This window comes from Salvelinus namaycush, chromosome 14, assembly GCF_016432855.1.
Source record: "Salvelinus namaycush isolate Seneca chromosome 14, SaNama_1.0, whole genome shotgun sequence".
NCBI lineage: Eukaryota > Metazoa > Chordata > Actinopteri > Salmoniformes > Salmonidae > Salvelinus > Salvelinus namaycush.
Window position 1 is genome coordinate 28,716,156 of NC_052320.1, and position 26,268 is coordinate 28,742,423.

The following is a 26,268-nucleotide window of genomic DNA, read 5'->3' on the forward strand; positions in this document are numbered from 1 at the left end:
TTCACACACTGTACATAGATTTTTCTATTGTGTTAGTGACTGTACGATTGTTTATGTGTAACTCTGTGTTATTGTTTTTGTCGCACTGCTTTGCTTTATCTTGGCCAGGTTGCAGATGTAAATGAGAACTTGTTCTTAACTGGCCTACCTGGTTAAATAAAGGTGAAATAAAATAAATAATAACCTCCACCAATCAGGCCTTTATGGTAGAGTGGCCAGACGGAAGCCGCTCCTTAGTAAAAGTGACACTCCACTTGGAGTTTGCCAAATAGCAAATAAAGGACTCTCAGACCATGAGAAACAAGATTCTCTGGTCTGATGAAACCAAGATTGAACTCTTTGGCCTGAATGCCAAGCGTCATGTCTTGAGGAAACCTGGCAACATCCCTACAGTGAAGCGTGGTGGTGACAGCATCATGCTGTGGGGATGTTTTCAGTGGCAGGGACTTTGAGACTAGTCAGGATCGAGAGAAAGATTAATGGAGCAAAGTACAGAGAGATCCTTGATGACATCCTGCTCCAGAGCACTCAGGACCTCAGACTGGGGCGAATGTTCACCTTCCAACAGGACAATGACCCTAAGCACACAGCCAAGACAAAACAGGAGTGACTTCGGGACAAGTCTCTGAATGTCCTTGAGTGTCCCAGCCAGAGCCCAGACTTGAACCCGGTCGAACATGAGAGAGAGAGAGAGAGAGAGAGAGAGAGAGAGAGAGAGAGAGAGAGAGAGAGAGAGAGAGAGAGAGAGACCTGAAAATAGCTGTGCAGCGACGCTCCCCATCCAACCTGACAGTGCTTGAGAGGATTTGCAGAGAAAAATGGGAGAAACTCCCCAAATACAGGGGTGCCAAATGTGTTGCGTCATACCCAAGAAGACTCGAAGCTCTAACCACTGCCAAAGGTGTTTCAACAAAGTACTGAGTAAAATGTCTGAATACTTATGCAAATGTGATATTTAAATGTTTTATTGTGTATATATTAACTCACATCATTTAATTTAGAAGTATGCATTAACCACATAAGGAGACCACTTTGATGTTTGTAAGTAATCTAAGAAATGTCGATTTTTGAGTTTAGTTACCATTTAATTTAAGTGCACAGGCACTGTTTGGTTAGCAGTGTTTGTGTAGCACATGATATGTAGTTTGCAAAACAAATGGCCACTGGATTGATGCAAATAATCATAACATAATTCTGCCAGTAAATCTAGAAAAATCCAAGTAGGCAAAAAAACGTTGAAAATGATCTAAAATACCTTTTTTTCCAGATGTTGAAATCAGGTTAATTTTCGGGCTCTGAATAAAAGTTGAAAATACGTTTTTTATAGATGTCTGTTTTTGGACCAAATCAAGGCCAGTCCAGACTGAACCAAATCTGAACCAAACAAAGACGTCTATGCCTAAACATCTGCCTCGGATTCCAAAGGTTGCAAATTCTAATCCAACCATTGAAAGTTGTTTTTAGATTTTTGTTTTAAACCTATGCCAAACCTTAACCCTTACCTATACCATTCGGAGTTAATACTTAACCTTAACATTTCAGAGTTAACGACTAAACTTATCCCGAACCTTAAGAATTCTGAGTTAATGCCTAAATGTAACCTTAAACACATCACAATGTGACGTTTGAGATACATGGTTTAATGTTTAATTCGGACCTGAGACTGAGAGCTAGTTGTGTAAAACAAGCCGTTGCATTGGCTTTATTAGTCCTGATTGCTGTGACTAATCAATTTGTCTATTTAAGCTCTGAAGATCAGCTACCCAACGTTATGAGGAGTTATCCTGAGCCTATTTGCAATGGGAATCAATGTGTTAACACAGTGGGAAATGCAGAAGTATTTTTTATTTCGTTATGACCAGCTCGTCAAAAAATAGACTGATACACTCTTGAAACCACTGATCTTGACAGTTTAGCACAAGGGGTAAAACTCATGGACAGCAGTTGTGAGAAGCCTCCATTCGATATAGTCCATAGTTACTTTGACCTGTGCTGTTTTTAGGACATTATGTTAATTAAGATGTCAGAGCATTTTATATTTGATTGGGCGCCATTGAGTTTAGGCTATTTGATTGGAGAAACGTGCATGATATAAAAAGTGTCCTGATTACATTGTCATTCATTTTATCTCCAGCCTGTAGGCTACAGAAAATACCATATACTTCTAGCATAGGGTATATCTGCTACATGATTTATGTTATAATATTTTTTGATGGAATATTGGTGGAGCGCCGCAGTGATGAGTCTCTCCAGTTCTCTGGAGAACTGTGCTGGGAATGGACAAGCAAAATATTTTGCACCCCTGCCTTTGAGCGCTCACCTAAAAAGCCCATATGCCACTGGTTGAGAGATATTGTCATTGTTTCAGGCAGAATTATGTGAGGTTTTATGTGTTGTTGGAGGTGCGTCTTGGTCAGTTACGCTTGGAAATGCGGCCCTAGTCAATTTGCCTAATCCTGCCTGATGTCCGGTCCAACCCTGGATATTTCCATCTTTGTCTACGAAACCGCTCGCGTGTGAGGTGCGCATTTTAGAACGGTGTATTCCTGCAAATTGTATTTTGGAACATTCGCACGTACCACCATGAGCACATTGCTGCCCTAAAACTTGAATAAATAATTGTTTATCAAAATGTTAAGTTATACATTCTTATCTGTTCCAAATGCCTTATTAATAATGGTGTATATGCTGTATACCTCCACTACACGACTTTGATGCGCATGGTGGGGATTAAGACGTGAGTATATTCAATGCCCACTGAAAAATAAGTGGGTATAAAGTGTGTACCTGCGTATACCCTCCACTACACCACTGGCCCCATCTAAAAGAGAAAGGGAAAGGGGGATACCTAGTCAGTTGTACAACTGAATGCCTTTAACTGAAATGTGTCTTCCGCATTTAATCTAAGACCCTACTTCTGAGTCTCTCTTTCAAGCCGTGGCTCAGAAGAAATTTGTGTTTAATCCTGACATTTGATTAAGGATTAGTTAAAGAGCCAGATTATTTGTTTGATGTCCTTGCATGGCCCGATCCGCCCATGCCTCCATGCTCCATGCCTCCATGCTCCATGCCCTCAGTGACTGTGGGATGTTGTCTGTGACTCCAGCGGAGTATGCTGCTCGGGCTAATTTGTCCCCATGCCATTCGTGATCCCATTACAACATATTGCATTTGTACGTTTTTGTTAGATGTGGTATGATTTCAAAGAGGAGGGCTGTTGAAAATTGATACAGCAGTTATGTGCAATTTAGATATTCAACAAAGATAATCTCTTCCAGCAGGTGGCAAAACAAACTGTAGAAGTTTAGAGGCACTTTAATAATATTTTTAAGACAACTTTTTCAATTCAAACCACAAAAGAGTTAGGCTAACTATAGTATATTTGAATTTGAATTTGTTTTCAAGAAATATAATGTGTTTTTTCTTATTTTTCTTATTTGTATTTTATGTGCATTTTTAAGTGTTCATACTCAGACCATGTCTAGGTTTAGTAGGCTACTTTCCGGAAGAGTGTAAAAACACATCCAGCCCCCAAAGATAGCAGTGTCATGATTGATGTAACCTCGTCCCCAGGCTCGAATTAATGACCCATAGACCAACACATAGACAGAGAGAGACCCGGCTGGTGGGCGAGATTATGATAGATGTGACAGAGACAGAGAGAAAGTTCGTTGTGCGCAGTTAGATGTGAGGTACTAACTTCCTCGTATACAACTAGAACGCACCCTTCAGCTCTATCTATCTGAACTATAATCCCGGGATGGAAGAGCCGACATAAAAGAAAAAGGAGCGCTTTCTAAAGAATACAAATAATTCAGCGTTGAGGACCAAATAGCAGAACATACGTGGAATATACAGCTGGTTGGAACGAGGTAACTCCCTCTAATTTGTTATTCTAGACGGCTAACCTATACCTATACTACAAGGGGAACATGTATACTCACTGATATTCATACCATAGGCAATAAGCATTTCTTAAAGAATAAAAGCAGATGACGAACAGATGGATGTTGTCTTATTAAAGCATTTCCCATCTGGGTCATTCATTAAAGGGTTATTACTGTGTTATAGGCTAATGTAGGCCTAGGTATTGCAGAAGTGTATGCTAATGCTTTACATATATATGTAAACTCAACAACATCTCACGGTTTTACCAATTTGACTTCAAATTCTGACATTTATCCATGTTTCTCCAAACGTCAAATTTCGAAGTTGCTCCAAATGTTACATTTCAAAGTGTTTTTAGCACCCGGGTTGCCTCCTGCTCAGCATCATTCCATTTCTCTAAGCTTCACATTTCGAAGTTAACCGTATCAGTCACGAGATTCCATCAGAAATCGTTTTTTCATTTATCTAACTTTCATTTACCTGCATGTCCAGCCCTTATATTTAGCCTCACAATGAAGTGTTTTACCATTTTATTTTCAACACAACATTGGGCTACAAGGAGAACACAAAACAATTTGCAGTTGCATTCATGAGTTTTATTGACAAATGTAAATTCAAAAATAAGGTCTGCCAAAGCAAAAAGCGGATAAAATGAAAGTATATGAATGCTGTAAGTACAGAAATTGTTTGCTCGTTGGGAAATGAATATACAACTAGTAAGCAACTGTGTGGTGTTTGGAGTTTGCGACAGCAACTATGTGAGTTTATTACAGTATTATAGACACTATGTCCTGGGATTTCCTATGAACTTCTATGTAGAATAACCCCGTACCTTCTCTTTCCATTCGGAATGAAAGCCTAAACGTAATGTTTTAACCCTATACAAAACCGTAACCCTTAACCCAATGAGTCCTACCATAACGCCCGAGTGTTTGGGACTTCTAACTCCATTTAAAAACCATGTGTTTGAGCTACAGACTTCTAGATTATACTATTGGTTTGTGAGACAAGGGCGGATCCCGAATCCACCCGGACATGGTCTTTTATATCGAAATGTCTGTAGAGTCTGAATGGTTTAAGCTACAGCTATCTATGAAAAGCTGAGACTCACGAACACGCACATGTAACCTGTTTTGCTCTACGTCGCTCACAAGCTATACAGGAGTCGTTAGGAAAGTATTGAGATCCCTTCACTTTTTTCAAATTTTGTTACGTTACAGCCTTATTCTAAAATCTACTGAATAAATAAAGAATCCTCAGCAATCTACACACAATGCCCCCTAATAACAAAGCGAAAACAGTTTTTAAGAAATTTTTGCAAATGTATTAAACATTTAAAACAGAAATACCTTACTTACATAAGTATTCAGACCCTTTGCGATGAGAAGTGAAATTGAGCTCAGGTGTATCCTGTTTCCATTGATCATCCTTGAGATGTTTCCACAAGTTGATTGAAGTCCACCTGTGGTAAATTCAATTGATTGGACATGATTTGGAAAGGCACACACCTGTCTACATAAAGTCCCACAGTTCACAGTGCATGTCAGAGCAAAAACCAAGCTATGAGGTCCAAGGAATTGTCCTTAGAGCGCCGACAAAGGTTTGTGTTGAGGCACAGATCTGGGGAAGGGTACCAAAAAATGCCTACAGCAGTGGTTCCCAAACTTTCTATAGTCCCGTACCCCTCCAAACATTCAACCTCCCGCTGCGTACCCCCTCTAGCACCAGGGTCAGCACACTCTCAAATGTTGTTTTCTGCCATCATTGTAAGCCTACCACACACACACTATAAGATACATTTATTAAACATAAGAATGAGTGCGGGTTTTTGTCACAACCCGGCTCGTGGGAAGTGACAAAGAGCTCTTATAGGACCAGGGCACAAATAATAATATTATAATAATAAATAATTTTGCTCTTTATTTAGCCATCTTACATATAACATCTTATTTGTTCATCAAAAATGGTGAATAACTCACCACAGGTTAATGAGAAGTGTGTGCTTGAAAGGATGCACATAACTCTGCAATGCTGGGTTATATTGGAGAGAGTTTCAGTCTTAAATAATTTTCCTCACACAGTCTGTGCCTGTATTTAGTTTTCATGCTAGTGAGGGCCGAGAATCCACATAGGTACGTGGTTGCAAAGGGCGTCAGTGTCTTAATAGCGCCATTTGCCAAGGCAGGATACTCTGAGTGCAGCCCCATCCAGAAATCTGACAGTAGCTTCTGATTAAATTCAATTTTCACAGAACCGCTTGTTGCAATTTCAATGAGGCTCTCTTGTTCAGATATCGGTAAGTGGACTGGAGACAGGGCATGAAAGGGATAACGAATCCAGTTGTTTGTGTTATCCGTTTTGTGAAAGTACCTGCGTAATTGCGCACCCAGCTCACTCTGGTGCTTCGCTATGTCACAATTGACATTGTCCGTAAACTTGAGTTAATTTGCACACAAGAAATCATACAATGATGGAAAGACCTGTGTGTTGTCCTTGTTAATGCAGACAGAGAAGAGCTCCAACTTCTTAATCATAGCCTCAATTTTGTCCTGCACATTGAATATAGTTGCGGAGAGTCCCTGTAATCCTAGATTCAGATCATTCAGGCAAGAAAAAACATCACCCAGATAGGCCAGTCGTGTGAGAAACTCGTCATCATGCAAGCGGTCAGACAAGTGAAAATGATGGTCAATAAAGAAAACTTTAATCTCGCCTCTCAATTTAAAAAAAGGTGTCAATACTTTCCCCCTTGATAACCAGTGCACTTCTGTATGTTGTAAAAGCGTTACATGGTCGCTGCCCATATCATTGCATAATGCAGAAAATACACAAGAGTTCAGGGGCCTTGCTTTAACAAAGTTAACCATTGTCCAAAACGTCTTTCAAGCTGTCAGGCATTCGGTGGAGGCTGCAGTGTACCCAAGTGGCGTCGGGAGCAACAGCTTGCACTCGCGTTACCACTCCACTATGTCTCCCTGCCATGGCTTTTGCGCCATCAGTACAGATACCAACACATCTTGACCACCAAAGTCCATTTGACGTCACAAAGGTGTCCAGCACTTAAAAAATATCCTCTCCTGTTGTCCTGGTTTCCAGTGGTTTGCAGAAGAGGATGTCTTCCTTAATTGTCTGTATATTTTTTTTTGCATGTTCCCCCAGCATTGTCCCAGCCATGGCAGCAGGAAGTATTAAGTCCTCCACAATAGTGTGGGGCTTGCCTGTCCTAGCCACTCGGTAGCTCACCATACAAGACGCTTCTAGACCCTTCTTATTTTAAAGGAACCTATTGGTTTGATACATGTCTTACTACTCGAAAGTCGTCTTAATTCTCGCTCAAAAAACTCCTGTGGCTTATTTTTCAAATCGGCATGTTTCGTTTCTAAATGTCTGCGCAAGAGTGAAGGTTTCATCGAGTTGTGAGATAGTACTTTTGCACATATAACACACTGTGGCTGAGGAAAGGCACTACTCCCAATATAAGTTAACCCCAAATCAATGTAGCTCATCATATTTGCCCCTCTTCGATGGTCCAACGTTCCTGTCTGTTGTTCGGTGCTTTCCCAGGTAAGAGGGCAGTAGCTCCCCAACGTTCCTGTCTGTTGTTCGGTCCAACGTCCCTGTCTGTTGTTCGGTGCTTTCCCGGGTAAGAGGCAGTAGCTCCCCAACGTCTCTGTCTGTTGTTCGGTGCTTTCCCGGGTAAGAGGCAGTAGCTCCCCAACGTCTCTGTCTGTTGTTCGGTGCTTTCCCAGGTAAGAGGCAGTAGCTCCCCAACGTCTCTGTCTGTTGTTCGGTGCTTTCCCAGGTAAGAGGCAGTAGCTCCCCAACGTCTCTGTCTGTTGTTCGGTGCTTTCCCAGGTAAGGAGGCAGTAGCTCCCCAACGTCCCTGTCTGTTGTTCGGTGCTTTCCCAGGTAAGGAGGCAGTAGCTCCCCAACATCCCTGTCTGTTGTTCGGTGCTTTTCCAGGTAAGAGGCAGTAGCTCCCCAACGTCCCTGTCTGTTGTTCGGTGCTTTCCCAGGTAAGGAGGCAGTAGCTCCCCAACGTCCCTGTCTGTTGTTCGGTGCTGTCCCAGGTAAGGAGGCAGTAGCTCCCCAACATCCCTGTCTGTTGTTCGGTGCTTTCCCAGGTAAGAGGCAGTAGCTCCCCAACGTCCCTGTCTGTTGTTCGGTGCTTTCCCAGGTAAGGAGGCAGTAGCTCCCCAACATCCCTGTCTGTTGTTCGGTGCTTTCCCAGGTAAGAGGCAGTAGCTCCCCAACGTCCCTGTCTGTTGTTCGGTGCTTTCCCGGGTAAGAGGCAGTAGCTCCCCAACGTCTCTGTCTGTTGTTCGGTGCTTTCCCAGGTAAGGAGGCAGTAGCTCCCCAACGTCTCTGTCTGTTGTTCGGTGCTTTCCCAGGTAAGGAGGCAGTAGCTCCCCAACGTCTCTGTCTGTTGTTCGGTGCTTTCCCAGGTAAGGAGGCAGTAGCTCCCCAACGTCTCTGTCTGTTGTTCGGTGCTTTCCCAGGTAAGGAGGCAGTAGCTCTTTGGCTGCAAAGCCCCATTGGAAAATCTAAATGGACTGTTTGAAAATGTGAATCACACGCAATGTTTAGGAATAGCCAGTTTGGCAATAGCCAGTTTGGGAATAGCCAGTCTATAGCATTGAAGGTCCCCAAAAACAGAGTGGCCTCCATCATTCTGGAAGAAGTTTGAAACCACCAAGACTCTTAATAGAGCTGACCTCCTGGCCAAACTGAGCAATTGGGGGAGAAGGGCCTTGGTCAGGGAGGTGACCAAGAACCTGATGATCACTCTGACCGATCTCTAGAGTTCCTCTGTGGAGATTGGAGAACCTTTCAGAAGGACAACCATATTTGCAGCACTCCACCAGTCAGGCCTTTATGGTAGAGTGGCCAGACAGAAGCCACTCCTCAATAAAAGGCACATGACAGCCTGTTTGGAGTTTGCCAAAAGGCACCTAAAGGACTCTCAGACAATGAGAAACAAGATTTTCTGGTCTGATGAAACCAAGATATAACTCTTTGGCCTGAATGACAAGTGTCACGTCTGGAGGAAACCTGGCACCATCCCTACGGTGATGCATGGTGGTGGCAGCATCATGCTGTGAGGATGTTTTTCAGCAGCAGGGACTGGGAGACTAGTCAGAATCGAGACAAAGATGAATGGGGCAAAGTACAGAGAGATCCTTGATGAAAATCTGCTCCAGAGCACTCAGGTTCTCAGACTTGGGCGAAGGTTCACCTTCCCACAGGACAACGACCCTAAGCACACAGCCAAGACAACGCATGAGTGGCTTCGGAAAAAGTCTCTGAATGTCCTTGAGTGGCCCAGCCAGAGCCCGGACTTGAACCCAAACAAACATCTCTGGAGAGACCTGAAAATAGCTGTGCAGCAATGCTCGCCATCCAACCTGACAGAGCTTGAGAGGATCTGCAGAGAAGAATAGGAGAAACTCCCAAAATACAGGTGTGCCAAGCTTGTAGCGTCATACCCAAGAAGACTTGAGGCTGTTATCGCTGCCAAAGGTGCGTCAACAAAGTACTGAGTAAAGGGTCTGAATACTTACAGTATGTAAATGTGATATTTCAGTTTTAAATTTTTAATACAGTTGCTAACATTTCTAAAAACCTGTTTTTGCTTTGTCATTATTGGGTAGTGTGTGTAGAATGATGAGGGGGGGAAAACTATTTAATACATTTTAGAATAAGGCTGTAACGTAACAAAATGTGGAAAAAGTCAATGGGTCTGAATACTTTTCGAATGCACTGTAGATGCAATGCCTCTTCATGGCTTGTAATCTATATTTTGATGGAAACCAGGGGTTTGAACCGGTTCAAGCCAAGCCCCTTCCATGTCCACCCCTCTCTCTCACTCTCTCCCCAATGGTGAAATTTCAGTAGTATCTTGAGTCTGCAATAGCACTCTGACCAAAAACATGGACTTACCACCTGCACTGACTCTCTGCACCTTAGCACACATACACTCACTCACGCACACACACACACACATATACATTCATGCTACACACACACACACACACACACACACACACACACACACACACACACACACACACACACACACACACACACACACACACACACACACACACACACACACACACACACACACACACACACACACACACATCCCAACTGCTGCCACTAGATTCTTATTTATTATTGCTAAATACTGCACAGCTTAAACACTTGACCCCCAATCCCTCTTCCCCAAAACACGTGTAAATATTGTACAATAAATTGTGCCTTCCCGTATTATACTTATGCTACAATGTTTATTCTATTCTATTGAACCATTTACTTTAGGTTCGTATTCTAATATTTTATTATTTCTTATTGTTGTTGCATAATCAAGAAGGAACCTGCAAGTGAGAATTTATTTGGACGGTGTACATCTGTATCCTGTACATACATAACTTGAAACTAAACAATTATTTCTCATTCCATAACAAGCTTCTCTATCCGTGCTAATTGGTAGAGTAAATTAATGAGCTATTTTGTCAAAACTGTCGATTTCACAGGCTTTAAAAAAATAAGGAAAAGGAACTATATGAACTGTAAGCTTTTTTCTTTTAATGGTTCAGAACCCTGCAACGGAACAAAATAAATATGGATTCTGTTCAGAAAATAATTTAGGTTCTAACCCCTGATTGGAAAGTAGTAATTGTGGATTTTGTAAAAAATCTAAAAATAACAGTAAGTGGTCACATCACACCCGAAACTTGCTTCCATAAGTTTAATATGTTATGTGTGTGTATGGTTCCTGGTTCCATGGCATGGCAGTTTGTGAGAGTACTAGCAGAGGAGGTTTAGCAGTGATGTTTTTCACATGGTGTACACTCCCAGTCCCAGCCGCCCGCCGCCTGCCCTGCAGCAGATGCAATGATAGCGGTTAGTGCCAGAGGCACACATGGCGCAAGGCTCTCACAGCTAACTAGATTTGCATCTGTGGGTAATATGATGGGTTAGAGACAGACAGACATTGCCAGAGTCCAGAGACAGATGGAGGAGGATGGTTGGGGTGTTATTAGGGGCTGATTGGATCAAGTGACGTGGATAGAAAGATGGATGGAGACGATAAGGATGAGGGGGCACTTTCTTAAGAGCAGGGTAGTTCTCTGCGCCTATGGTCTGATCATCACCTCCAATTAACTTCCTCTGTACAGGAAGTACATGCCATGTGTGTCATGGTTTGATGAGATAAATGGACGATGTGAGTGGTTGATAAGAGGCTGAGGAGGTTTGTAAATGGATGAGAAAGGTTTGGCCAACCACCAGAGACAATTTTTCATGATACAACACTTGATGGTTTGGAAGAAGCATCTTCTCCTGAGAACCGGAGAGGGGGGGGGGGGGGGTCCTATACCTGTAGCCTGGCTTACTGGCATGGAGAAGCATAATATGATAGATTGGAAAAGGTTCAATCACAATAACCATTTTGCCTTAAATGGTTTTGCTGCAAGTTAAACTTTAACTGTTAAAAAGAAACTGACCCTGCTGTGACAAGAGGAATACAGTTTAAATGGAAAGGGAAGTGAATATTTACACATTTTATTCTGTTACGTTGGAGTAAGGGTATTACTCAGACTGATAAACACCACTTCTTCCCTTCATCTCTCTTTCTCGCTCTTTCACGCTGACACGTTTCAGTTATAGGCATTCAGTTGTACAACTGCCTAGGTATGCCCCTTTCCCTTTCCTTTCCCTTTCATTTCAATACTGCAGCTCATCTGTTAATTTCAACACAGATGAACAATAAAATGACAGGTCCTATCTCTCTCATACAGACATAGGCTCTATTCAATCATAAGAATTACCCCTGTCTAATTTCCCTCTTGTAAATATTTTACACAGACCTTATGACTCTGAACATAGCCCTACTATGTTATGGTTTAAGTTGAAAAGAAAGAGCTCTTCATGCCACCAATCACCATTAGCAAATGTTTTAACCTGCTGTCCCAAGGGCAGGGCTGCGTGTTGCTAGTTGGGTGTCACTCTGGTGATTATGACTTTGAGCATTTTGTAGCTTTTAAACAGCTGTGTAACAGCACTGTAGGCTTGTATGGGAAATATTACAGTAAACGGTCACCCTCAGAGCATAAGGCAAGTATATCCATACAGTATCTTGTAGTAAACTCTTCATAATACATTGACTTAGCACTGCTATGGCGCCATTTTTACACTCTCTCCACCTTGCGTTGCCAGTCCAAATGTAGTGAACAGACATTGTATTCTGACTGATATTTTTTGAAATAACACATTTTTAGGTTCTTCCACTATGGGCTGTGTGGGGTCCAATGAGCAGCAGGATCCCAGCAGCAAAGGTGTGGTCAATGATGACTCTCCGAACCAGACTCAGACAGCCCACTACGTCAAAGACCCCACCACATGGACCAAGGCTGTGAGTGAACACCTGGGGAGGGGGGGTATTATTATGTTGGAGGACAGGAAGAGAAAGTTAATTTGTGAGGTGCGTTAAAGAAATAAGTGCTTTTCTAGCCAGTTGTTTTTATTTGCATTACTGCTCGACTCTCCTCTGTTGCCAAGTACAAGATACTGATCTGTATGTCGGTTTCCTTTGGTGTCTGGGCTGGTCATTACTTCCTGTGTGTTAATTGTAAACCCAGATATCACATCTGGTTCCTTGGAAGTTGTGGGAACATATGTTTTTGTTGTCTCTCCTGTTGTGATGTGTGTTTTGTCCTATGTATATATTTTATTTATTTTTAATTCCAGCCCCCGTCCCCGCGGGAGGCCTTTTGTCTTTTGGTAGGCCGTCATTGTAAATAAGAATTTGTTCTTAACTGACTTGCTTAGTTAAATAAAGGTTGTTGTTTTTTTAAATAAAAAAATAAAAACCCAAGCCATAAAAGCCAAATGTAACCATGTTTAAACTTTTAGGAAATGTTCTGTTAAAGTAATGAAATACCAAGAAAACTAAACGTTTTTTAAATGTTCTGAGAACAGAAGTAAACATTTTGCCTGTTCCGGGAACGTTTATATTTAGATCGCATGGGGGTTCTGAGAACGTTTTAGTCTGGTTCCTTGAAAGTCTTCCTGGGAGGCTTTATTAACGCTCTGAGAATGAAAAGTGTGGGTTATTTGGAGGTTTTTGAATGACTTCCTTAAAACTTATTTTAATAACTCTGGTAGCTTATTTGGGGTAAACTTTTTTGAACTCCAAGCGCAGATAAGACGCATGGAAATGACTTGGGCATTAATCATGCAAACACATTTATTTTTATTGTGACATGGCATCAGTGAGATTCAAACCTATAATCTTCTGTTCTCTATCCATGGGATTAATCCACCAGCGTTTAGCTAGCATGCCATGTTTTTTTAAGCATACAAAGCTGTTCATTTTAGTCGATTCAAACAGACCCTGTTTCAAAGGAAAAAGCACTCAATAAGATCAGGTTTGGCCAATTAGTGGGCGCGGCCAACATACCTGAACACACTTAACAAAATAGAGGATACAGAGAGTTTTGTTGATGCTGAGAATGGAATGTATATTTCTTATGTTTTTTATGGAAAGTTTTCTTAACGTTCTCAGAACAATTTGATAACATGACTTTAAATAGAACCGTTATGCTGAAGTACTGAAATTTCCACAGAAGAATAGTATTTTTTGTAACATTCTCTGAACTATTTGAGAACATTCCCAATGTCAAACCGATTAGATAATGTTCCTAGAATATTACCAAAATTGAAATGAAATGTAACCATGTTTGAACATTTAGGAAATGTTCTGTTAAAGTAATGAAATACCAAGAAAATAGCGTTTTTCTGTCAATTTCCTTAAATGTGGTGAAAATGTTCCAAAGCCAAGCAACTATCCTGCACCAATCCCAGACATTTGTGGGAAGGTTGTATGCAAAATAACCATAGGACAACCAGGCTCTCGCTAAGCTCTAAGAAACATCTTGTTCTCAAAACGTTATGTGCTACAGTAGCAGGGATGTGACTCAGGGCTGTTATTTAGAATGAGGAAGAGGAAGTAGCAGGGATGTGACTCAGGGCTGTTATTTAGAATGAGGAAGAGGAAGTAGCAGGGATGTGACTCAGGGCTGTTATTTAGAATGAGGAAGAGGAAGTAGCAGGGATGTGACTCCGGGCTGTTATTTAGAATGAGGAAGAGGAAGTAGCAGGGATGTGACTCAGGGCTGTTATTTAGAATGAGGGAGAGGAAGTAGCAGGGATGTGACTCAGGGCTGTTATTTAGAATGAGGAAGAGGAAGTAGCAGGGATGTGACTCAGGGCTGTTATTTAGAATGAGGAAGAGGAAGTAGCAGGGATGTGACTCAGGGCTGTTATTTAGAATGAGGAAGAGGAAGTAGCAGGGATGTGACTCAGGGCTGTTATTTAGAATGAGGAAGAGGAAGTAGCAGGGATGTGACTCAGGGCTGTTATTTAGAATGAGGAAGAGGAAGTAGCAGGGATGTGACTCAGGGCTGTTATTTAGAATGAGGAAGAGGAAGTAGCAGGGATGTGACTCAGGGCTATTATTTAGAATGAGGAAGAGGAAGTAGCAGGGATGTGACTCAGGGCTGTTATTTAGAATGAGGAAGAGGAAGTAGCACAACAAACAAGCACAGACATTTGTTTGTGATCATGGAACAGACATTTAGTGATTGAATTGAAAAGTCTCTCCTCTATTTCTGTTTTACTTACATTCCTATTTTCTGTCAGTCTATCGCACTCTTGCTTAGTCTGTCATTGACCACACATCCCCTTCTCTGTCTGTCACTTTCTCCCAACTATACTATACTATAACAATAATATACTATGTTCCATACTACATTTCTCATGGTTCTCCTCAAAACTCTAATCTCATATTGTCTACATATTGTCTATTGTCTACAGAACAGAACCATCTCCGTTGCCCCTCCAGTCCCCTCCAATGGTGAGTATAACACAGAAAAGTTACAGTACTCACATTGCTTACTTGAGTCTGATGTAGGAACTATTACTGTATCACACTCTGTTTTGAGCAGCACACTACATACGGTGTGTCTAAAAGTCAGACATGAAGTGACCCAGGCAAGGCACTGTTGTTGTATTAAGAATGTAAAGTTGCACACGATGTCACCCACAAGTCTTTCTTTGTCATATTTGTGCATGCACACACACACACACGCACACCTGTACACACACACACACACACACACACACACACACACACACACACACACACACACACACACACACACACACACACACACACACACACACTCACTTATGTTCTCTGCCCCCTCAGGTACTGAGAGCATTGCCATTGCACTGTATGATTATGAGGCTGTAAATGATGGAGACCTGGACTTCAAGAAGGGAGACAAGCTTAAAATATTACAGGAGTGAGTGTATCTGACATTTACATACAAACAAGATGCATCATTACCCATACAAAGCAGTGTATAGCTTACCTATATCCACCTATATCCACCTCTCTCTCTCTCTCTCTCTCTCTCTCTCTCTCTCTCTCTCTCTCTCTCTCTCTCTCTCTCTCTCTCTCTCTCTCTCTCTCTCTCTCTCTCTCTCTCTCTCTCTCTCTCTCTCTCTCTCTCTCTCTCTCTCTCTCTCTCTCTCTCTCTCTCTCTCTCTCTCTCTCTCTCTCTCTCTCTCTCTCTCTCTCTCTCTCTCTCTCTCTCTCTCTCTCTCTCTCTCTCTCTCTCTCTCTCTCTAGATCTGGAGAATGGTGGAGAGCACAGTTAATTAGCACAGGCAAGGAAGGCTACATCCCCAATAACTATGTAGCCATAGACAGACTTGAAACGGAAGAGTAAGTTTTTTATCAGTGCACTGTGTGAATAGTTTATGAGTAGAGCTGCTCAAATGAATCAGTGTGTGATATAAATGTACCATCATCCAGGTGGTTCTATAAAGGAGTGAGCAGGAAAGATGCAGAGAGGCAGCTGCTAGCATCAGCAAACAAAACGGGATCGTTCATGATCCGTGACAGTGAGACAACCAAGGGTGAGCAAGTTAAAAAGCTCTTATACATACACACATACAAACAAACTTGTACATATTTAGCAAGCTAACGCCATCTCTCCTTCCTACTACAGGCAGCTACTCCTTATCCGTAAGGGACAGTGATTCCCAATCAGGAGACACAGTCAAGCATTACAAGATTCGTACACTGGATAACGGTGGCTTCTACATCTCTCCACGCATCACCTTCACCACTCTGCAGGAACTGGTCAGCCACTATAAAAGTGAGTGCCAACAGCATGGCCAGACCACCATAATACACAGGGATACACCCATAGAGATAGATAGCCCTCTATCGAGCCCAACAGTGGAGGTGTCATAAGGCTCATAATACCCATAAAACCTTGAGGTCAAACAGGGAAATGGTTCCAATCCTTTTTCCACCATAAATGTTTCCCAACGGGAATTTTACAAACACTTAAAAATAAGGGCTGTTTGTGTAGGCTTACCCTGGCGTGACGTTTTGATAACCATGTAAATCTCTCTCAGACAATGTGACTTTTATCAATGTATTCGGCTCTATTTTCTCTCAGATTCAAAATTGCTAATTAGCGTCATGTAAGACTACAAATCCCTGCAAGCTCCTAAACGTCATCTCTAGTTGCCACCTTTGATTAAATGTATTGTGTAAAAAACTTGCACAAGACAGTTCACAGAATTGTCAATTTAAATACATTTTGACAATTTATTCATTTCTAAATTTAGCTAACATTAGATAGTTAATCCAGAGATTCTTACCTTTGCCTCGATTCGGCAGTCTCGTCCAGATTATCATGGCATTTGTAGTCCTTTATGATAGCCACATTAGCAGCTAATCAGCATTTCATTTGGGGGGGGGTAAATACAGGCGAATATATTGGTAAAAATCACCTTGACCTAGGAAGATTTAGACGGTTATCAAAACTACACGCCAGGGTAAGCCTACACGAAACACAGCCCTTATTTTAAGTGTTTCTAAAATCCACAATGGGAAAAATTTATGGTAGAAAAACGATTTGAACCATTTCCTTTTTTGACCGCCAGGTTTTATGGGTATTATGACTCATACTGTGGTACTCTATGGCAATGTCCATGCAAAAGTGGGTTATATCCAACTAGAGTTCTCTATCTATCTCTATGGATACAACCTAGCAGTCACTGTTACTAAAGGGGATGGTGACAGTTAGAGGTAAACAGCCCCCTCTGCTGGCTGCCTGTTCTGAATATGGGCACACAGTCTATATGGCCTCCAGCAGTGTTTACTTTCTATGTGTTTATTAATGTGTGTTATGTACAGTTAAAAATATATTCAGTTAATGTCCTGTATGATTCAGAGCTTTGTGTGTGGATGTCTTACTCTCATTGGATGTGTTTGCTTCCAATAGAGCAGGGAGATGGTCTGTGCCAGGCCTTGACCAGCCCCTGCCTCAGTCCCAAGCCCCAGAAGCCCTGGGAGAAGGATGCCTGGGAGATCCCTCGGGAGTCCCTCAAACTTGATAGGAAGCTCGGGGCTGGCCAGTTCGGAGAGGTCTGGATGGGTGAGTTACTCAAACATTCTGAGAAGGTTATACTTGGACCAATACTGGGAGATCAGAATAAGTTTATATGTATTCTGAAAACATCTTGCTTTTTGCGAGCTGTGAACTGAGCATGGCTAATGTGGTTTGTCTTTGTGTCTTGTGCTGTAGCTACATACAACAAGCACACCAAGGTGGCAGTGAAGACCATGAAGCCTGGCACCATGTCGGTGGAGGCCTTCCTGGACGAGGCCAACCTGATGAAGGCCCTGCAGCACGACAAGCTGGTCCGTCTGAACGCCGTGGTAACTAAAGAGGAACCCATCTACATCATCACAGAGTTCATGGAAAAGGGTATGTACACTACAGTTTGACATTTTGTACACATTTACATTACCGTACAGTACATTTCCTGTCAGTCTATTTCTGTCATTGAATTCTGTTTGTGTGTATGTGTGTGCGTGTTTAGGCAGTTTGCTGGACTTCTTGAAGACTGATGAGGGCAACCGTGTGCAGCTCCCCAAACTCATTGACTTCTGTGCACAGGTGAGATTCAGCTACCGTATCTCACAGGTAGTTTTTTTTTCAATCACTGGTGCAATTTTCACAAGTATGTGGTACATTTTCACAACTCTAAACACAAAAAACAAATTCACAAAGTCACTTGGTCACTGCACTAAATCACTCTTTCAATTTGGATAGATATTCAATCTACTGTAAGTATCTGCTTTTCAAAATGCAATATTCAATTAACTATATGAATGAATGACTCAGGGGGGAAAAATGTGTGAAACCCCAAAGAATGCATAATCAAGGTTTTGAACATAATACAGGGGGCTTATCAGTGTACTTAAGAGTTTAGAAAATATACCACATCTGTAAAAAGCGCCATAGTGATTGATAAAAACTATAACAATATATTCTACTCGTTATCTGAATTTCATTGATATAGTGAAAGTTGATGAATTTTGTCAAGCTGAGAGAGAAAGGTTATACTGTATCAGTTGCCAAGTCACATAGAAAAGGTGATCTTGAACAACAATGCTGCATGGGGTAGAAATGGCCTACACACACCGTGCTACACAAATACGTTTTTACGGTAGCCTACTGCTTTACAATACCCCCAGAATTCCCCTATTTCTGCTCATTTGTTCTACTTATGTACTGTATAAGGATAATGAAACTGTAAGATTGACATATTTCTCACATCCTACCATTAGATACAACAATATGGTTGAAAAAACAAATAGTTAAAGTACTAGCTGAATACTGTATGGGAAAGTATATTTACCATCCACTATTCCTTCTATTCAACACTTCAAAAACAACCGTTTGAAAAATGTGTCTTGCATTTTTTGCTATTGGATGAAATGTTAGTTAAAATGGCTAAATGGTGAGTGTATTGGTGACTAAACAAAATGTTATCATGGTATTTCACGTAAAACAAAAATGTGTTCAACACAAATGGATGCACAATCAAAGGTTCTGAACATAAGACAGCATTATAAGTGTTATCAGTTTAGAGTTTTGCACTTAAGAGTTTTGAAAATACACCACTTACATCTGAAAAATGCACCAAATCGATTGAAAAAAAACCTGTAAACTGTCAGTTCGGGTTTTGTTGAATTGTATGGTTTTATATTCTTCAAGTCTTCTACAGCGGTTCTTTTGCAGAAGGGAAAATGAGACACAAAAACAGTGGGACTAATGCCATAACAAAACAAAGGGAGAATGCTTTGGTCTCATTATGTCCATTTACCTACATCATCAAGCCACTCATTTGTGGTCTCGTGACGATCCTGCTTTTGTTCTGTGGCTGATGTTTCTGCTATTGTGGGTAGCCTTTCAATATTCAAATCTGTCTTTAGCTTGGCAGAAGAAGGTGTGTGGCAGCACATGTTTGTAAATCTAATTCTTTATGCCAATGTTTGCTGTTGAACAATTGTTTGTTTTGAATATTTTAAGAATATGTTTTACTATGATTATTGACACATTGTATTACAAGGAATAGATGGACACAGCTCAAAATCAGTTTGAACCTGATCATACAGTATTTGCATTTTTACAACTGTTGCTGCAGATTTACAGAGGCAATATAGGGGGCATAAGTATTATTTTTTTAATCAAATAAAAAGAGGACCTTAGAGAAAAGTCAAACGTATAAACGTATGCTTATCTGTGATTAGGTATGTTTATGCCATCTGTTGTATGTAGATTGTAGGTGAGAGGTTTGAAAAATTAGGAAGATATCAAAATGGAATGGAGAGAGAGAAAGAGAGAATGACTGAAAGAGAAGGGGAACAGGAAGACATTGTTGGATCAGTCCGTTCAGATTTAAATCTACCATGACAGATTTGGTTATGTTTGTTATATTATTAAACTGAGATTGGTACACAGATTAGGTTAATCAAGTTCTATAACAGCATATGTCAGTCAAATGTGTGTCTATATACAGTGGGGCAAAAAAGTATTTAGTCAGCCACCAATTGTGCAAGCTCTCCCACTTAAAAAGATGAGAGAGGCCTGTAATTTTCATCATAGGTACACTTCAACTATGACAGACAAAATGAGAAAAAGAAATCCAGAAAATCACATTGTAGGATTTTTTATGAATTTATTTGCAAATTATGGTGGAAAATAAGTATTTGGTCACCTACAAACAAGCAAGATTTCTGGCTCTCACAGACCTGTAACTTCTTCTTTAAGAGGCTCCTCTGTCCTCCACTCGTTACCTGTATTAATGGCACCTGTTTGAACTTGTTATCAGTATAAAAGACACCTGTCCACAACCTCAAACAGTCACACTCCAAACTCCACTATGGCCAAGACCAAAGAGCTGTCAAAGGACACCAGAAACAAAATTGTAGACCTGCACCAGGCTGGGAAGACTGAATCTGCAATAGGTAAGCAGCTTGGTTTGAAGAAATCAACTGTGGGAGCAATTATTAGGAAATGGAAGACATACAAGACCACTGATAATCTCCCTCGATCTGGGGCTCCACGCAAGATCTCACCCCGTGGGGTCAAAATGATCACAAGAACGGTGAGCAAAAATCCCAGAACCACACGGGGGGACCTAGTGAATGACCTGCAGAGAGCTGGGACCAAAGTAACAAAGCCTACCATCAGCAAGGGCATTGAAGATGAAACGTGGCTGGGTCTTTCAGCATGACAATGATCCCAAACACACCGCCCGGGCAACGAAGGAGTGGCCTAGCCAGTCTCCAGATCTCAACCCCATAGAAAATCTTTGGAGGGAGTTGAAAGTCCGTGTTGCCCATCAACAGCCCCAAAACATCATTGCTCTAGATGGAGGAATGGGCCAAAATACCAGCAACAGTGTGTGAAAACCTTGTGAAAACTTACAGAAAACGTTTGTCCTCTGTCATTGCCAACAAAGGGTATATAACAAAGTATTGAGATAAACTTTTGTTATTGACCAAATACTTATTTTCCACCATAATTTGCAAATAAATTCATTAAAAATCCTACAATGTGTACCTATGATGAAAATTACAAGCCTCTCTCATCTTTTTAAGTGGGAGAACTTGCACAATTGGTGGCTGACTAAATACTTTTTTGCCCCACTGTACGTGCGTGTGTGTGAGTGGTGAAAAATAAAGCCTGCTGGTAGTTGTAATTTTAAAGGGATCCCAGATGGTTCCAGTATGTTGGGAAGGAAATATTGTCCCAGTTGAGTAGGTATTGGAGTAATCAGTGCTTGTAAATAACATAAGTTGCTATTTGAAAGTCAATTATCTTTATTGATATCATTGTTTTTATGACTGCTTATTTTATCATCCTATAGGTGATCCTAAGGGGTAGGCAAAAGATCAAAAAATTTGTGAAAACAGCAGATACGGTGCATTCGGAAAGTATTCAGACCCCTCGACTTTTTCCACATGTTGTTACGTTACAGCCTTATTCTAAAATGGATTAAAAAAAACATTTTCCTTCATCAATCTACACACAATAACCCATAATGACAAAGCAAAAACAGTTTTAACTTTCTTTTTTTTTAATCAAAAATAATAATTATAAAAAATATACATTTACATAAGTATGCAGACCCTTTAGTCAGTACTTTGTTGAAGCACCTTTGGCAGTGATTACAACATCGAGTCTTCTTTGGTATGACGCTACAAGCTTGGCACACCTGTATTTGGGGAGTTTCTCCCATTCTCCTTGCAGATCCTATCAAGCACTGTCAGGTTGGATGGGGAGCGTTGCTGCACAGCTATTTTCAGGTCTCTCCAGAGATGTTTGATCGGGTTCAAGTCCGGGCTCTGGCTGGGCCACTCAAGGACATTCAGAGACTTGTCCCGAATCCACTCCTGCATTGTCTTGGCTGTCTGCTTAGGGCCGTTGTCCTGTGGGAAGGTGAACCTTCGCTCCAGTCTGAGGTCCTGAGCGCACCGGAGCAGGTTTTCATCAAGGATATCTCTGTACTTTGCTCCATTCATCTTTCCCTCGATCCTGACTAGTCTCCCAGTCCCTGCCGCTGAAAACATCCCCACAGCATGATGCTGCCACCACCATGCATCACCGTAGGGATGGTGCCAGGTTTCCTCCAGACGTGACGCTTGGCATTCAGGCCAAAGAGTTCAATCTTGATTTCATCAGACCAGAGAAGCTTGTTTCTCAAGGTCTGAGAGTCCTTTAGATGCCTTTTGGCAAACTCCAATCAGGCTGTCATGTGCATTTTACTGAGGAGTGTCTTCCGTTTGGCCACTCTACCATAAAAGCCTAATTGGTGGAGTGCTGCAGACATGGTTGTCCTTCTGTAAAGTTCTCCCATCTCCACAGAGGAACTGCTCTGTCAGAGTGACCATTGGCTTCTTGGTCACCTCCCTGACCAAGGCTCTTCTCCCCCGATTGCTCAGTTTGGCCGGGCGGCCAACTCTAGGAAGAGTCTTGGTGGTTCCAAACTTCTTCCATTTAAGAATGACGATCCTGCAGAAATGTTTGGGTACCCTTATCCAGATCTGTGCCTCGACACAATTCTGTCTGGGAGCTCTATGGACAATTTCTTCGACCTCATGGCTTAGTTTTTGCTCAGACTTGATTTGACATGCACTGTCAACTGTGGGACCTTATATAGACAGGTGTGTGCCTTTCCAAATCATGTCCAATCAATTGAATTTACCACAGGTGGACTCCAAGTTGTAGAAACATCTCATGGATGACCAATGGAAACAGGATGCACCTGAGCTCAGTTTTGAGACTCATAGCAAAGGGTCTGAATACTTATGTAAATAAGGTATTTCTGTTTTTTATTTGTTTAAAAAATTGCCGAAATTTAGAAAAAAAAGTTTTCTCGCTTTAGCATTATGTGGTATTGTGTGTAGATTGATGAGGAACATTTTTTATTTCATAAATTTTAGAATAAGCCTGTAACGTAACAAAATGTGGAAAAGGGGAAGGGGTCTGAATACTTTCATTATGATCCTTTGCCAAGTGAACAAACACAGAAATATGTTTGGAGTGCCCCCTTTTCTATTGTCTTCCGACATCTAACCATGTCTTTGTCCGTAGATTGCAGAAGGAATGGCCTATATCGAGCAGAGGAACTATATTCACCGAGACCTGCGAGCCGCCAACATCCTGGTCTCGAAGGCTCTGGTGTGCAAGATTGCTGACTTTGGCCTCGCCCGAATCATCGAGGACAATGAGTACACAGCCAGGGAAGGTAAGCATTATCCCCTTGGGGAACATGTCTGTGCCATATAATGGTTAATTAATAACTGTAACATAACAGCTGATTTAGCAAATATTAGGACAGTCGTAGTAGAGAAAGGGAGCATTTAGATGTGGGTGTGGTTTGGAATTCGAATTTGAGAGAGGGAAGTCAGGGAACAATGAAGAGAGATATATATCATTGTGTCAGAGTGAGTTCTGTGGGACTGAATAAATAACAGGGTTTGAATAGAAAAAGACAAGCTGTGTTATGTATCAGTGACAGCAGGGTGCAGCAGAAGGTAGAGTAAGAAAGCCTACTCTTGTTCCCTAAAAGGAGCAAAGTTCCCCATCAAATGGACGGCCCCAGAGGCAATCAACTTTGGCTCCTTCACCATCAAATCAGACGTCTGGTCCTTTGGCATCCTACTGACCGAGATCATCAGCTATGGACGCACACCATATCCAGGTCAGGACCTGAATGATAACATGTACTCTACTGTACTTGTACTGTATATTCATTGAATGATGAATTCAATTAATCCTTTTCCCCCTGTAATGATTTGTTTCTGTGCTGGCTCTATCATCTAGGTATGACAAACCCAGAAGTGATTCGCTCTCTGGAGACCGGCTACCGCATGCAGCGCACCGACAGCTGTCCGCAGGAGCTCTATGACATCATGTTGGAGTGCTGGAAGAACAAGCCCGAGGACCGGCCCACCTTTGAGTATCTGCAGAGTGTCCTGGAGGATTTCTACACCGCAACAGAGAGCCAGTACCAGCAACAGCCATGAGCCAGAATGATTCAGGCAGATACATAACCTACTCTCTCATACTCTTATACAAATGTACATGTGTACAGACAAACCTACAGAGAAAAAAGGGGATCTGAACATGTTTCAGATGGTTCCTTATGAAATATGGCATTTACTGTAACTTAATAAGGTATGACCTAACAAATGTATTACAGTGATTCATGAAATGGCTGAGTCTAAGGCGTTGTCAACATTTTAATTTATATTTATTTTGCATATCTTGTTAGGTGACTTTACCTTCCCTTCCCCTTTGTAGTTAGCTCTGCCAGTCCTGTTTGTTTGTTGTATGAATTAACTGTGCTCTAACTATGTATTTGAATTTGCTTTTCATACACGCACAGAAAATGCACAAAATGAGAAATACAAAAAGATTTGTACATTTCCTATGTATATGCCCAGGGCATACAGTATATTGGAAAATGTTATTTTTATTCTGGCATATACCATTGAATCACTATAATTCACTGAACAAGCACTGGAGTATAATATTTTAATTTACAAAACACATTTTGTCTATTTGATTAATTTATTCTAGCCAAGAGTACCTGTCTATTCTTCATACACAAATGTGGACAACCCTTCAAATTAGTGGATTTGGCTATTTCAGCCACACCCGTTGCTTACAGGTGTATAAATCGAGCACACATTCATGCAATCTCCATAGACAGACATTGGCAGTAAACATTTTACCTTTATTTAACTAGGCAAGTCAGTTAAGAACAAATTCTTAATTTCAATGATGGCATAGGAACAGTGGCCTGTTCAGGGGCAGAACGACAGATTCGTATCTTGTCAGCTCGGGGATTTGAACTTGCAACCTTTCGGTTACTAGTCCAATGCTCTAACCACTAGGCTACCCTGCCTCCCCAAATGGCCTTACTGAAGTGCTCAGTGAATTTCAACTTGGCACCGTCATAGTCAGTTGGTCAAATTTCTGCCCTGCTAGATCTGCCCCAGTCAACTGTAAGTGCTGTTATTGTGAAGTGGAAACGTCTAGGAGCAACAACGGCTCAGCCTCAAAGTGGTAGGCCACACAAGCTCACAGAACAGGACCGGTGAGTGCTGAAGCACGTAGCCTGTAAAAAATCTTCTGTTCTCTATTGCAAAATGTAGTTCTGTAATTGAGCTGTTTTTGTCTATTAATCTTCTGTATTACGTCATGTTTCATGTTCTGTGTGGACCCCAGAAAGAGTAGCTGCAGCTTTCACAACAGCTAATAAGGATCTTAATAAAATACCAAATACTCACTACCGAGTTCCAAACTGCCTCTGGAAGCAATGTCAGCACAGTAACTGTTCGTCGGGAGCTTCATGAAATGGGTTTCCATGGCTGAGCATAGTGCCAACTGTAACGTTTGGTGGAGGAGGTATAATGGTCTGGGGCTATTTTTCATGGTTTGGGCTAGGCCCCTTAGTTCCAGTGAAGGGAAATCATAATGCTACAGCATAGAATAACATTCTGGATGATTCTGTGCTTCCAACTTTGTGGCAACAGTTTGGGGAAGGCCCTTTCCTGTTTCAGCATGACAATACCCCCCGTGCACAAAGCGAGGTCCATACAGAAACGGTGTGTTGAGATCGGTGTGGAAGAACTTGACTGGCCTGCACAGAGCCCTGACCTCAACCCCATCGAACACCTTTGGGATGAATCAGTGCCCAACCTCACTAATGCTCTTGTGGCTGAATGGAAGCAAGTCCCCTCAGCTATGTTCTAACATCTAGTGGAAAGCCTTCCCAGAAGAGTGGAGGCTGTTATAGCAGCACAGGGGGGAGCAACTCCATATTAATGCCCATGAGTTTGGGACGAGATGTTCGACAAGCAGGTGTCCACATATTTTTTGTCATGTAGAGTATATACGGTGCCTTCGGAAAGTGTTCAGACCCCTTGAATTTTCCCACATTTTGTTAGATTATAGCCTTATTCTAAAATGTATTAAATAAATACAAAAATCCTCAGCAATCTACACACAATACCCCATAATGACAAAGCAAAAACAGGTTTTTAGAAAACAAAAATACATTTCTTACGTAAGTATTAAGAACCTTTGCTATGAGACTCGAAATTGAGCTCAGGTGCATCCTGTTTCCATTGATCATCCTTGAGATGTTTCTACAACTTGATTGGAGTCCGTCCACCTGTGGTAAATTCAATTGATTGGACATGATTTGGAAAGGCACACACCTGTCTATATAAGGTCCCACAGTTGACAGTGCATGTCAGATCAAAAACAAAGCCATGAGGTTAAAGGAATTGTCCATAGCGCTCCGAGACACGATTGTGTCGAGGCACAGATCTGGGGAAGGGTACAAAAAATGTTCTTCGGCATTGAAAGTCCCCAAGAACACAATGGCCTCCATCATTCTTAAATGGAAGAAGTTTGGAACCAC

At 41.6% G+C, this 26,268-nt stretch overlaps 1 protein-coding gene across 1 annotated transcript; it reads left to right on the top strand.

The window, feature by feature from the left end:
* Positions 1-3,645: 3,645 nt before the first annotated feature.
* LOC120058931 (tyrosine-protein kinase HCK-like) lies at positions 3,646-24,724 on the top strand. Its single transcript, XM_039007678.1, has 13 exons — positions 3,646-3,872; positions 12,171-12,304; positions 14,767-14,806; positions 15,161-15,257; positions 15,587-15,682; positions 15,773-15,876; positions 15,969-16,118; positions 17,259-17,411; positions 17,562-17,744; positions 17,860-17,936; positions 22,926-23,079; positions 23,404-23,535; positions 23,658-24,724. The coding sequence occupies exons 2-13, from the start codon at positions 12,182-12,184 to the stop codon at positions 23,858-23,860; spliced, it is 1,512 nt and encodes a 503-aa protein (XP_038863606.1). The 5' UTR covers positions 3,646-3,872; positions 12,171-12,181; the 3' UTR covers positions 23,861-24,724.
* The last annotated feature ends 1,544 nt before the right edge of the window (positions 24,725-26,268 follow it).

Excerpts from the sequence above, each read along its gene's own strand:
- LOC120058931 (XM_039007678.1), top strand. The coding sequence starts at position 12,182 with ATGGGCTGTGTGGGGTCCAATGAGCAGCAGGATCCCAGCAGCAAAGGT. Across the intron at positions 15,877-15,968 it reads TGACAGTGAGACAACCAAGG|GCAGCTACTCCTTATCCGTA; the intron begins GTGAGCAAGTTA and ends TTCCTACTACAG. Across the intron at positions 17,745-17,859 it reads CACAGAGTTCATGGAAAAGG|GCAGTTTGCTGGACTTCTTG; the intron begins GTATGTACACTA and ends GTGCGTGTTTAG.